At 34.8% G+C, this 15,421-nt stretch overlaps 1 protein-coding gene across 1 annotated transcript in view; it reads left to right on the top strand.

The window, feature by feature from the left end:
• Nucleotides 1-15,421, top strand: part of COL24A1 (collagen type XXIV alpha 1 chain) — a 309,537-nt gene that overhangs the window by 170,313 nt on the left and 123,803 nt on the right. The window contains exons 26-27 of the mRNA XM_023528131.1: nt 12,338-12,391; nt 14,622-14,675. Of these exons, the coding sequence (XP_023383899.1) occupies nt 12,338-12,391; nt 14,622-14,675 (108 nt within the window). The remainder of the gene's footprint in view (nt 1-12,337; nt 12,392-14,621; nt 14,676-15,421) is intronic.

Below are 15,421 nucleotides of genomic sequence, written 5' to 3'. Positions count from 1 at the left end.
GTTTAGTGCAGGGAGAACAGCACAGTTGCCTTTCTATTCTCTAGCTTCCCATAACATAAGTGAGAGTAAAAGCATCTGTTGGATAGACATTCTAAGCATATTCTTTTAATCACTGCCAGGCCTTCCTGAGGCAAAATTTTATTTTGAACTTTTATTTTATGAGTATATGTATGATCCAAGGGAATAAGAATCAAATAGTTGTTAGGGAAATGTCAGAGACAGAAATCCAAATTTGGATACTGAGCAGACCATTCAGTTATATCTTTTCGGAAACCTGTATATCCAAATGTCAAAACTCTGAAGTGGAGGCACCGTGATGCCAAAGTAAACTATCGTCCAATCTGGAACCGTTAAAATAATGAAGTGTTTGTATGTGTTTTAAATTTAACTGCCTGTGTAAAATATCCCAAGTTATTTATTAGTCCCTGGCATGTATTATATTCTTAAATAATGTTTGTAGACTGACTGAATGAATTTATTTTATGGTATTTCTATGCTTTTTTAAAATGTTAATGAATGTAAGCTTTCTATATAATTGTCTTTTCTTTAGTCACCAGTGTCTATAGATAATATATCTTCAATTTTTAGGTTAATTATGCACAGTCTTACTTTCAAAGACTCAGTAGATAGTACAGGTAAGGGATAATTATCTTTATTTACTTCTACTCCTAGCTCATTCCAGAAAAAAAATTAACAAAGCTATCTATATTCTATTTTTAGTAAATTGTGGTTTAGCATAATCTCTGTGCTCATTTGGTTTATTTGAATTCCTTAGGCATTAGATATTGGTATAATAAAATTGTCTGCATATAATATAAGCTCATCTCACTTAATGGAAGAGAAGTAGGCTTAAAAGATTTTTTGTAAAATAAGTCCAATATTCCAGAAAACAAATTATAATAAGTTATAATTTTACTGCCAGTGTCCTCAGTCTTCGGTTAGCTCCAATAACTTTCATCCTCAGCCTTTCAAGAAAAGACTTATCACTCAGTACAAATGGGAAGGGATGGATATCTCACTCCAGATGCTATCTCAGAGAGTCTCCCTCAGGTTGTATTTGAGTTACATCCCAAATGCTATTTTCTTGTACTTTGGACCTGGGAGCCAATCCCCAGAAATCACATGCATGGAATGAGCTGTTTCTTCTCTTAGAAAACAGGATAAAACATTCGATTTATCCTAAGAATGTTAGCAGTCATTATCCAAGTATTAAAAGTAGATTTAGAGTCTATACCTTAGTAGCCACACTATTAAGTGTGAGAGTTATATCTTGTGTTCATCAAACATAAAAGAACATTGAATTCAGTAGAGGTAGAAAATCCCCATGATTTTCCAGAACCTCAGGCTTTGGTTAAAAAGGGAATCTGCCTTGGTTTTTTAATTCAGACATACTCTACCTTAGTGACTTGCAGTCTTTTCAAGAATGAAGATCACTTTTACGTATCTAGAATACTCTCAGCCCCTATCTCTGGACTCACTGATGCTTTGCAGTAACTCTCTGGCCATCAGTGGTTTGAGTCCTACAGTTAAGGGAAGACTGTAAGCACAATTTGAATATTCCAGAAGAAAACTGCTGAGATGGCATTTTGCTGGAGGGTACTTATTAGGAAGCAGCACTTATGGAAAGGAAAAGGAAGCAGGATTGTGTTGAAGGAGAAGTCACATTGATATAGGCCCCTCTAAGTCTCTACCATCCTTAAAGGAAGTTCCTAATCCTTTATAATCCATCATACTGAGCTGAATCACTGGGCTTTTATACTCTTAACTCACGTAGTCATTGTATATGGGCCACCCTGGGAAGAGTGTGCCTTTGATCAAGAAGGCCCTCTGAAACTGAGACAAATCTTGAAGCTAATGACAGCTTGCGCAGTAAGTTCTTCCGCAAAGGAGGATCTGTGTGGCCCTTCTTGGTGTTTACTACACAGCTTACTCCTGTGTCACTTGGACTCAGTTCTTCATAACCTTTCAGGGAGATGCTCCTTTAAGATTCTGGTATGTTTTCTTCCTGAGAGGAAACTTAGGAGTTAGTGGTACAAATTACAGCCCCTAATTCTGCAGCTAGTTTTAGGAACACAAATGATATCAGCCTACCCCCTCCTCCTGATGATCAGGATGAATTAACTGTGCCAATACAGTGACTCTTTTTCTTGTGTGCTGGTGCCTGGATACAGGGAACTTGAAGTACTCAGGGGCAGCTATAGGACTCTTACTGTGTCACCTGGTGAAAATGTGTCCTCTTTGGGGACCAGGGCGTACATTCTTCAGAGCTCACATTTTGTGGGAGTAGAAAGTACAGGGTCCTCCACAGAGACATTTGGAGTGATAGTAAGTAGGATTAATTCTGCTTCTACCCCTTCGTTCCAAAACCAATGAATATTTCCTGTAGGAGACACAGTACTATATAAATGTCTTTGATTCAGTGTATATACTTTTCATCCTATAGGATGATACCCTATCCTCATGAAGTATCACCTCCTAGCTGTACTTTAACTACACTATTCCAGTGCTCTGTCAGATTGGAAGCTTCTTGTTGTTATGTGATCTAATTGTTAGATCCCATGGACATAGGTCCTCTTTCACACTTTATTTGCTGTTAAAGGGGTTACCCGGTCTGACACAATGTTTTGAGGATCCTGTATGGTAGATTAAACACTTTGTAAGCCCTCAGATATTGCTGCTAATTGAGACCTGAGTGTAGTAAAACAAACCATTCCCAGAGTATATGTAATGTCTATTAGAATAAATCTTAAGCCCTTCCAGAGTGAACTTGCCCACAAGTGACTGGTTGATCATCTAGAAGAATGGCATCAGATCACAGGCTCAGTGTTATTTTCTGTTGTTGGCAGTTTGAATATTTAATGGCAACAGTAGTTAATTTATCCTTGTTAAATGAGAACCCTTGATATCATGATGAACATCTTTCTTCTCTTCCATGTCCCTTTCATTCATACGGCTATCATCCAGCACTGAGGTGACCGATGACCAACACTTGCTGATGTCCTTTCTGAGTCATTCTGTCTCTTTCCAAGTATTCTATTATTGACCATGGTCAATTTAAAACAAAGACCTTTGCACTTTGTGTCTAATATACCCATCTATATGCCTCTTTCTCAAACCTGTCCCCAGTCTTATATTCTTCTTCCTTCCAATCAGCTGGGTCACTACAAATTCTCATAAATCTATGCATATTCTAACCTTGAACCACTTCTTCCCACAATGGAGCAATGCCGGAAACTCCATCCATTAGAATGACGTCCCCTTGCCACTGCACTCTAAGGTTCTCGTGAGTGAAACTATAGTTAGCTTCAGTTTGCACCTACATATTTAGTGTCTTGATCAGTTCAGGCTGCTATAATGAAATACCATAGACTGTGGCTAGCACGACAAACATTTATTTCTCACATTTCTGGAGGCAAGAAGTCCAAGATCAAGGCACTGACAAATCTATTGTCTGGTAAGGGCTCTCTTTCTGATTTGTAGATGGCTGTCTTCTCACTATATCTTAACATAGCGGAGAAAGAAAAGGCTAGCTCTCTTCCTCTTCTTATAAAGAAACTAATTGCATCATGGGAGTTCCACACTTATGACCTAATTACCTCTCAAAGGCCCCACTTCCAAATACCATCACATTAGGGCTTTTGAAAAGACACACATATTCAGTCCATAACATTAAGCCTACACACCAATAAACCAAGTTTGGATTTTTTCCTTCTCCATCAGCTGGTCCTAAGGGATCCCCTACATAGCCAAAGCTGTCAGCTGACAAGATACACTAGTTGGGGATCTAGACTGCTTGTCCATTTAGTTTGCTTATACCTCTGCTCTGCTTATGTTTCACCCCAGATGGCACTGAAACTGTTTGACCTTATGTCTGATAAAATTTAGCTTATGATAGATTCAGACACATGGTCTCTTGGTGTCCCATGGGTTAGGTGCTCAGTCTCTACAAGAGCCTGGTAGAACACTGTAATTTGTTTTTCAAAACATATAATTCTCTGTCACAGATAGTATGGCCTTGCTCCAGAATCTCAGGAATCTGTGTTGTGTTCTTCCTATTAAGGCTTGCCATAAGCTCTGTATGGCTTCCTTTTCCACCACCGATGTCTCTAATACCATAAGATCTGCAGGCTCATATGAACCAAGGACAAAACTGCTTACTCATAGCTTGAGAATTCACACAATTTCTTGAGGTCCTTGTCAAGGTGTTAAATCCTATATTTTAGAAGAGTGTTACCAAATTAATAAACTCTTCCACATCCAATTTTATGTTATGTTTATATTTTTTATATAATGTTATGGCTTCCTTAAAAGTACTTGTAGAATCAGGTCCCATGTATACTCTTCCAGGTCCTACAAGTACATAGTAGCTAGAATTTTTATTCCTTTGGGGAATAGTCCCTTCCTCCTATATCAGGCTCAGCAAGTTCCCAAGTGGGATATGCTCTGACTTACCCCACTATTGGCATAATGGTCAGAAGAGGAGGTATAGAAAAATTCTAATTGTGGCACTTGTTTTCTTAGAGGGGAGAGATCAAGCAAAAGGAAAGTGACAGCAGATAATAAGGAGGGGTAGTCCACTTCTTCAAGTGCCTAGAGTTCAAAGAATTTGGCGATTCAGAATCTTGAGGGATCTCTATCCAGATATCCCCATCACAAGTGTCAGGGTCTAATTATTTTCCCAACCAAGGTCCTGACCTTGACATAACAGACTTGTTTGGATTAGGAATTTAACTTTATTTTGTCACTTTATTAAATGCTGGGTTATTGCTCAATTTTCTCAGCCCTTGCACTGGAGATGACCTTAAACAACCCTGTAGGGAGTTCTGGGACACATATGACCTATTAGAGTAGTCCCGCATTAGGCAAAAATGGTCAGGCCTCTGTACCTGCACTGTAATAAGTCTTTGGATGTAGGCCTCTCTGTGGAAGCCTAAACTTAGAAGGACTTGATTGTAGGGGCAATAAAATCTTTCTTAAAGGGTGATGTGGGCAGCTCATCTCTGTTTCCATCACTATTGCTCTATCTAATTTGTTTGCTCATTCATTCAACATATATTCATTACTTACCTTCTGTATTCAAGGCAGTCAGACATAAGAGATAGAGTATCATATAACACATCATCCTTGCTTTAGAGAGCAAAAAGACTAAAGAACTTAAAGTCATATCTCCCTGAATGGTGAAGAATGAGGCACAATGAGCTAGAGTAGTTTACTCGAAGTCACACAGTCAAAGGAATATATCCTTAGTTTACAGATTTCATTGAAAAAAGAAGTGAAGTGATCCAAAGGTTAGTTATTTGGAAATAGTGATAAATTTAAAAATCAACAGAAATGGTTCATTCATTCTTGTCAAGTCATCAAATTATGCTCAAATGAAAAGGCCTGAATAAAACTGACAGTACTCTCCTTTTGAGAGGACACTTTCTTTCTATGTATAAGCAACTTTATATGTTTTCTTTTTTTTCATCCTGCTGTCTAAATATTATTGTTGTTATCTTTTTCCTTGGTCTGCATGCTCTCTGTGGTGACTCATCTACTGTCTGGGTCTTTAACTACCATCTTTTTGCTGATGATTCACAAATATCTTTTCTTAGCTCTAGATCTGCATACTCAATTGTGTAGTGAATAATTCCTACCAGAATGTTTCATAGATATCTCATATATATCATATCTTAAAAGGAATTCCTCTTTCTTACTCAGACAAATTATATACATTCTTTCCACTTTTCTACACCTTCCTTTTATTTATCTAAAGTGAAAATAGTCTATATCATCATCTTGGACAAAGTATAAAGATACAAGAACTTGAGGTGAAGAAATAAAATATAAATATGGGATAACATTTTCGCATGTAGTGCTTGAAGTTGTAATTTTATCACGTCTAGCTGATCTTCTGTTTCTCCTACCCTCAAAATTTTGTTCTAGATTGAACCATGTAAAATTACCATTTTTAGTTGAAAATGGTCAAATATTAGCAATTTCATATAGCACAACCTAATACTACCTTTATTGGAATAAGGTGACATCTAATTTTTTTTAATTTTTAAACAGAGAGTAAACACAGTCACAGTAATATAAACATTGAAGTTAATATGTTTCTAAGATGAAACAGAACTAAATCCTAGAGAATTAGCTTTCTATATTGTATTTTCAAGTGAATTTGAAGAGTTTGGGGTCTAAGAGTCTTTATCATATAAATGTAGTTATTTTCACATTGAAACATAAATTTGAAATAATGTAGAGAAGTTCTAAACCACAGTTAAGACACAACAATTTTTTCAAGATAACTGTCGTCTCAGAACTTTATATAAAATTTTTTTAAACATTTTACTTTCAACTAGGAAATATTCTAATTTTATATCAATCTTTAGTGAATAAGTAGGATGTAGTTACCTTTAAAAATAAAACTAGAGTATCTCAGTTTTTACTGACTTTGGGGAAGAAAAATTCTCAATTCTAACAAGTGATTTCTTATACATAAGTCTTTTTGGCCCTCTAAATTTCTGCTTTAGCTAACAAAATCTTTAAAAGCTAACTGCCTTGTAGTCAGGCTCTATGGAGACCTACATGGCAAGGAATTGAGACCTCCTGCCAACAGTTAGTGAGGAACTGAGGCCTCCAGCCAACAGTCTTCTTGGAAATGTAGTCTCTAGCCCTCATTCAAGCTTTCAGATGACTGCAGCTCATGCCAAGTCTTGACTACAACCTCATGAGAATCTCTGAGCCAGAACCACCTATCTAAGCTGCTCTCAAATTTCTGACTCACATAAACTGTGAGATAATCAATAGTTATTGTTTTAAGCCACTAATACAATAATATCAAAGATTTCAACCTTTGCTTTGAAATTAAGAAGAGTGAATAGGAAGTAACAAAAACATAAATCATCCATATTTTTATTTAGAAGGTCCATAAGTAAAAAATAATTGTATAATAATTGTATAATAATTGTATAATAAAAATAATTGAATAAATTATGGTCATTTCCACATACACATAATTTGCACTTGAGCACTCTAAACTTGAAAGTGCAGTATTTTATCCTTGGCTTTCACTTATATATGTGGCGCTTGAGGTTTCAAGGATAAAATTAGAACAAGTCATAGCAATATAGTTTGTCCTTTTAAACAGTGCTTTAGCTAATAAGGAAGAGCAGGTTATAGGGCAACTTTTCCCAGCACACATCTCCCAGCTGTGAGTTCTGTACTCACAAAGCATTCCCTGTACAAGGAAGCTATCTATAGACAGGAACTGGCTAAGACATAGCCCTTGGGAGCAGATAAAACCCACCAGTATCTTCTCTCTGATACAACTGTGTAGGTTCTCAACCAATCGAGATGGATTAGTCCATACTATTAACCCATTAAAAAAAATTCATTCTATAAAACAGAGTAAAAAGGTAGATTTTGAATATAATTTCCATCTACTCAGAATAATACTTTTTTTATTGTAGATGAATTTCTTTTATTTGGCAGACAGAAAAAAAATAAATTTTGAATATGACCATTTTGTAAACTAAATTTTCAAGCAGTTACTGTACCTCCAGCCTTTTGCTGCCAATTTCTTAAAAGAATAATTCGCACAACTTTTCTTACATTCTCCTCACCCATACTCTCTTAACCCTTTGGCAAACTTATATCCAAACATACAAAAGCTATTGAAATTGTTCTTAGAGGTCACCACTAACTTTCTAATTCCCAAATTCTATGACTTTGTCTTAATGCTGTTCCTTCTCAACCCTACGTATATAACACTGATTTCTCTCTCCTTGAAACATTTTTCTCCCTTAACTGTCTTTGCACATTTCTCATTCTCCTGATCCCTCTTTTTGTTTTCTATCTCTTGCCTCCAAAGAATCTTCATTAAGATTCTCTTCTCTTTCTCTTCTACTATTGCTTTACATATGAGTCATTGTTATGGTTTCAACAATTGACTTTTCTATGGACTCACAAATATTTCAAGATAGGCTCTTTAAGAGCCACAATTTTCCCATGGCTAATTCATCATCTTTCTTTTAACAGTGGCCTCTCCTTTTCTTTTAATCATGATAGCATTGTCATAAGTATTATTACATTTAACATAGACTATTACGATAGCTTCTAACCAATCACCCTATTTTCCATTTTATTCCATTTCCACACATTGAACATAGTGTTTTCTAGTACAGATATGATTACATTTCTCCTTTATTCAAACCAGCAATAATCATTCTATAACCACAAATTCTTCTGCACACACCAAACGCAAGTTTCTCACTTGATACTCAAAGCCCTCAATATCACATCACCAATCTATCCCAGTCTATTTCTTACACATATCCTGTATCCCAGACAATCTGGATTTGCTTTATGTTTACCAAATGTTTTATCATTTGCTACCTCCCACCTTCTGTTCAAATCATTCCCTATTTTGCATACACTTTCGCAATTTTATTTCATCAATAGTTAGCCATACCTCAAATACTACCTTCTCTGTAAAGCCCTCCCTTATGTTCTCAACCAGATATAATCTTCCTTACCTTCACATTATGTAGAATCTTACATAAATTTTACAAAAAATATGTGTTTACCTTAGCCCGTTTACTAGATTATGAGCCCCTTATTATATTTACTCATATTTATATCCTTAACTCTTCGCATAGGGCCTATTAGAGGGGCAAATAAATATGTATTTAATTTTAATTTCTTCATATCATTTTGCATTTATTGAATAAATTGATTTGCAACCTAAACCAGAAGTTGATTCAGTACTTTTTATGCCAGCTCTGTGACTTCTGTTTGGTACTTTCTTATATTTCGTATATCTTTGTTGAAGTTTTCATTGTGTTCATCCTGTCTTCTTCCAAGTTTGGTGAGCACATTTATGACCATTACCTTGATTTCTTAATCAGGTAAATTACTTATCTCCATTTCATTAAAGGTTTTTTCTAGAGTTTTATCTTACTTTTTCATATTGAAACATATTCCCATGTTTCCTCATTTTACTTAACTTTCTGTTTGTTTCAAAGTATTAGACTAAAAAGCTACCACTCCAGTCTTGAAGGAGTGGCCTTGTGTAGGAGATATACTTACTGTTCAACCTTGCTTTAGCTCTTGGTTGTCTCATGAACCTTTGACAATGTCTAAGCAGCTTGATTTATTCTTCATAAGTCTCAGTTATTGAGGTTGTGTCGAGACCTGTCAGTGTTCCAAAGGGAGGAATCTCAATGACCAAGCAGTTCAGGTTAATTGGAAGCCAGGCAGTAGCTTTTAAAGTATGCTGTGTTCCAAACCTATCCATCTGAAGGTTTCCCTTGGGCAATGGTTGCAAAACTTGGGGTTCCAGATGAGTGCGTAAGCTTCTTTCAGGAGGTACCAGTGAGCAAATAACAAGACCAAGAGAGAGTGCAAAGATGGTGTTCCCTGGCTTATGTTCCATGAGAACACCTTTGTAACTGCTAGATGTGTGGCACACTTGAAGCCTACCTCTCATGCCAAAGCTCCAAGACAAGTAAATAGGCTTTCTTCACAGGAAGACTGGAGGTATATTTCAGTCTGCTGTCTGTGTAATGTCCTGGGAGTGGTATCCTGTGAAGAATTGTCTCTCTGATTGTTTCAGTCCCATAGGTCCCAGAAATGCAAGCCCCCTTGGCCACTAGAGCCAGGCAGTCAAGGGGCATCCCCACTGGCTTTAGCAAGGCAATGAGAGGGTATAGGGTTTAGGCATGCCTGCCAGCTTTATTAAGGCAATGGGAAAGTGCTGGGCTAGAGTGTGCCTGCCAGTTTTAGTGAAGGGGTGGGAGAGCTCTGCTGGCTTTATTGGGACAGTGAGATAGTGCTATGACCTACCAGAGCTGTCAAGGTAGAGGGAGAGTGAAAAAAAATGGTGCTACTGTCCCAAGAGAGTCTGAACAGTCCTATGCCCCTGTGGAGATGCTTTAAAATTAGAAAATGAATCTCCTTCACATATAATCTAGGTGCTTTTCAAACTGCTGCTTTTGAACAGGGTTCCAGGGTGAGTGAGTCTGTATGTAAATGCTTTAAGAGAAGAATTTCAGTTACCTACAGCTCTTTGGGTCTCCTGGACACAAGCCCCATTGGTTTTTAAAAACCAGGCATTTCAGGGGCTTATCTGTCCAATGCAGGTCCCTAGAGCTGCAGTGCCTGATGTGGAGCATGAATCCCTCACTTCTAAAAGAGAAAATTCATATTTGTGAGATTCCTCTCAACTGTGGGTCACCATGTGGGGAATGGGGAAGAGGGGGTAAGGTCACATCTCTAGCCATTTCACCTTTCTTGATGTGGCCCTTTTATCCTTTACTGTGGAGGAACTTTTCAGCTAGTTTTCAAGTCTTTTTCAGAGGAAATTATCCCATATGTAGCTATAGATTTGGTATGTCCATAGGAGGAGGTGAGTTCAGAATCATCCCAAACCACCATCTTGAACTACTCTCTTCACTTTTTGTTGAGAGGGTATTAATTAATAATGGGAAAACATATAAAAGTAAAAATCTCACTGATAAAGGCAAATATATAGTAAAGGTAGTGGATTAACCATAAAGCTAGTATGAAGATTAAAAGACAAAAATAGTAAAAATATATATATATAACTACAGTAATTAGTTAAAGGATACACAAAATAAAAGAAAGTAAAATATGATATCAAAAAAATCATAAAATGTGGGGGAGTAAAAATACAGAGTTTTAGAATGTGTTTAAGTTTAATTTGCTATCAACTTAAAATAGGCTGTTATATATATAGGCTGTTCTATGTGAGCCTCATGATACCCACAAAACAAAAACCTATAGTAGATATACAAAAGATAATGAGAAGGGAAGGGAAGCATAATTCTAAATAAAGTTGTCAAACCACAGGGAAGAGAGCAAAAGATTAAAAGAACAGAGAGAAACTACAAATCAGCCAGAAAAGAAAAAAACAATTGGCAATAAGTACATACCTATCAATAATTATTTAAATGTTAATGGATTAAATTCTCCAATCAAAAGACAGAGAGTGGCTGAATGGATTTAAAAAAAACAGGACCCGTCTATATTCTGCCTACAAGAGACTCACTTCAGATGTAGGGAGACACCCAGACTAAAAGTGAAGAGATGGCAAATCATGTTTCACTCAAATGGAAGCTGAAAGAAATCTGGTGAAGCCATATTAGCACCAGGCAAAATCAACTTTAAAACAAGCATTGTAATAAAAGACAAAGATAAGAATTACATGATGGTAAAGGGGTTTGTCCAACAAGAAGACATAATATTTATAAACATTTATGCATCCAACATAGGAGCACCAAAATATAGAAAGCAAATATTAACAGATCTAAAGGGAGAAAATGACAGCAATACAATAGTAATAGTGGTCTTTAATACCCCATTTACATCAGTGGATAGGTTAACCAGAGAAAATCAATAAGAAACCATCAACCTTAGAGGACACATTATATCAGATAGAATTAATAGATATATACAGAATATTTCATTTAAAAATCAGCAGAATGCACATGGATGAATTGATAAAGAAGATGTGAAACACACATACACACACATATATACACAACGGAATACTATTCAGTCATAAAAAAAGAATGAAATCTTGCCATTTACAACATGGATAGACCTTGAGGGTATTATGTTAAGTAAAATAAGCAGGCAGAGAAAGACAAATACCATATGATTTCACTTATGTGTAGAATATAAAAAAAACAAAACAAAACAAAATCAAAATCATAGATACAGAGAATAGATTGATGGTTGCCAAAGGGGAGGGGTCTGGGTGAAGTGGGTCAAGAAGTACAAACTTCCTGTTATAAAACAAATGTCATGGAGATGTTATGTATAACATGGTGACTATAGCCAATAATATTGTACTGCATATCTGAGAGTAACTAAGGGAATAAATCTTAAAAGTTCTCATCACAAGAAAAAAATTTGTAACTTTATATGGTGATGGATAGTAACTCGACTTATTGTGGTGATCGTATACAAATATTGAGTCGTTGTGTTATACACCTGAAACTAATATACTGTATGTCAATTATACCTCAATTTTGAAAAAAGAAGCTATGAATACTGGTTTTTATAAGATCCACTTGATCGTACATTTCACAAGGACAGGGACTGTGTTTTGGATTTGAAACTTAGTGCCTCCCAGCACAGGGTTTGTAACATGTTAGACATTCATGTATATTTTTTTTTATTTACTGAATAGTTTAATTCTCGTAGGAGGAATTTTACTCTAAAATTTAGAATTAATTGGAATGATATGTGATGATTATAGATTATTTAAAACCAGGATGCTATACTAGCAATGCAGTATATGTGTATTTTCTGTTATATTTTTTTCAAAAAGGGACCTCTTGGTTTACCTGGAGAAGTAGGGATGATTGGAAGCATTGGTGAAAAGGTAATTTCTTTCATTATTTTGTTCAGTAGTGAGATTTCTAAGCCATACTCAAAGGATAGACATTCATATGATATTTTACATTAATTAGAAATCACACATAATTTCAAACACATTACCTGTACTGAATCTCTTAAATATATTGAAATATAGCTAATATCTAATTTTTAAAGGGCAGAGTACTTTTTGATTGTATTTATGTAGTTGAGGAGGAGATGAAGCTGGTGGGCTAGGTTTATGACTAGAAAATATTTAAATCTATTTTACGAGAGCAAGCCCTCTAATGAAGCAGCTTTGAAAGAGAAAAATATGGTATCACTTTATTCATATCCAAGTCTCAGTCAAAATCTTTATTTCTACTTGGAATCTAGTATGCAGTTATTCATGGATATTTTGGCTATTGTCATGGCAATTGTAATTTGCTTAAAGATTGCATAGAAAGCATTACCTTGAGAGTGGCTTTCACATATTGAATTTCAAATTTAAGATAATTTTTTAAAAAATAAAAGTAACTCTACTTGAAACCAACAAAGACATTTAAAAATTTTTATTTTTGAATGGAATCTCATAATCAACTACTAGTGCTAGGTAATAAGCTACCACTCTTTAACTGAAACCTGAGTTGGTGAATATAGATTTTAAACTTGATAATCTAGTGCAATTACTACACAAGGCTAGTCTTGTGAATAATTAAGTAGAAACAGGACTAGAGATAAATTAGATAGTATTCTAGTCATTTTCATCTGAAAATTTTGATTTAAATCAAACTCAACATCTAAAATTAAATTTAGCATTTTTCCCACACTCAAACGTCTCTTCCCAATTGTCTCATTTCTATTAATGTGCTTTATACCTATTTCTATTCTTCCAATCTTCTAGAGTAGAGTGAACCCATCTTTGAATTTCTTTTTTCCTACATCCTTTATCCCTAATCTTTTAGCAAGTCTTAGAGATTTTTCTTTACAATTCATCCTTTCTAATAGTAATTCCAAAGCCACTCCCTCAGATATACTCTTAGCAATTTATCTTAAATTTGCCCTCTATCATAGTTACTCTAACCTTTCCCATTCTATCCTCTAATCCATCCTTCATACTATAAGCAGAAGACTAATGTTTGTGGGTCATCATGAAACATTTTGAAAAACCTTCATTGGCTGGCTCCCTGTTCTTGACCCTATGAACTTCTCTGCTCTGCTGTCAAGGTACTACATAATTTTGGCTTAATCAGTTTATCAAAAAAATTGTCTAATATTCTTCATTATAAACCTTTCTCTCTCCTCTGTCTCATATTTTCTATACTTGTTCCTATTCCTATTCTTACTGTTTTCTTAATTTAGAGAATCTTCTCCCCTTCCCTCTATATATTCGAAGACAAACTGTAGAACTCAACTAAATTCTCATCTTCTCCATAAAGTCTTCCCATATTTCTCTAGTCTTCCCTGACTTCTTCCCTTCCTAAACTTAGAATAAGTACCACACAACTTAAAATTTAATTGTCATGTAATTAATTTATCTTTGTTAATGTCATGTCTCCAATTACTTGAGGGTAGACTCTTAAGTCAAATTTCTGTTATATCTCACCTAACTCACACTTAGTACTTTAAAAGTGTTTAATATATGTTTATTGATTTTTTATTAACAATATAACAAATATGATATGATCTCAGTTCAAACAATGTAGATAGTTTTATAATTTTTTCACTCTAATTTAGTTACTTCTATGCTAGGTCAAATCTTCCACACTAAGATTTTGACAATCCTGGGAATTTTATTAATCATTTTAGTTCTTTTAATCTACTAGGGATATTTGATAATCATGATCCTAAAATAAAATTTTGTTCAATGGTTATACAGATTTATTTTTACAATATGCTTTGACTTTTACTATGTTTATGTTTTATGTCACATAATTATAAGCATTTCTATTTACAAACTTTAGCATATGATGCATGATCAGTTTAAACCCTGTTTAGTCATAATTTCTATTTTCTTCATTTTAATAAAATTTTTATTATTTTATTCCTTGAAAAACATATTAAGAGGATTTTATTGTATTAAAAATCAAGCAACTTTTGGGTAAAATTTGAAATTTGTATATTTAAAAATTATTGGAAATTAGCATAAAGTATGCATGTAAGTAATGATTCTGACTGACAATTTTTCTGTCTAGGCTTAGCTCAGGCATGACTAATTAACATGACTCAGTGTTTCTCCTCTTTCTTTGCTTTAAAAGGGAGAGCGTGGAAGTCCGGGTCCACTAGGTCCTCAAGGGGAAAAAGGTGCTATGGTAAGAGCTCAGTGATTTAAAAGATGTTTCCAAAGAACATAACAAATTTAAGGCATTCTAGAGATTAAATCACCTTGAATCAAATTTTAGTAAGTGAAAAATGCTATATTATAATAAATTTCCGATAGAACTTTTTTCCCCTTTAAACGGGTTAGCTTTCAGAATGCTATATGGCATAAAAAGCTTGCCAATCAGGTGACATGGTCAGAAATTTCTAAATGTGAGAGGAACTAGAATGTATTTTTATCAATAAAAGAATCTTGCTTTTAGAAAATATATTGTGATGGATCTGGTGGCACAAAATATTGTCTACAAATTCATTTTACCTAAGTTATTCTTTAGTTTTGACTTCATTATCATCAGAAAATCAATATAAGGGTTTTTGGGTGGAGGTTGTTTGTTTTGCTATCTCCAATTGTTGTGAGCTAGGAAATTTAATATAACCATAAGCTAATCAATTTCAGGAGTTAATACCTGGTAAGACATTCACTGAATCATTATTAATGCCATAAAGAGTATGGTCCTTATAAAATTTGGCAGGCTAGAATGTTTGTACACATTCACATTTCTTTATTATAGAAGTCTATGACCTCTGAAAACAATAAAGTTTCATAATCTATATATAACAAACTACAGAAGATGAATGAATATTCTCTTCTCAATAGGTTATAATATGTGATTCTGGTTAGTAAATTTTCTAGACAAAGACTTTCTAATAAAAAGATATATAGCTTCTATATAATCAT

The sequence above is a fragment of the Pteropus vampyrus genome, unplaced genomic scaffold, assembly GCF_000151845.1.
Source record: "Pteropus vampyrus isolate Shadow unplaced genomic scaffold, Pvam_2.0 Scaffold22, whole genome shotgun sequence".
Taxonomy (NCBI): domain Eukaryota; kingdom Metazoa; phylum Chordata; class Mammalia; order Chiroptera; family Pteropodidae; genus Pteropus; species Pteropus vampyrus.
Note: the sequence above shows the minus strand (reverse complement) of the source record. Positions and strands in the feature narration are given on the sequence as shown.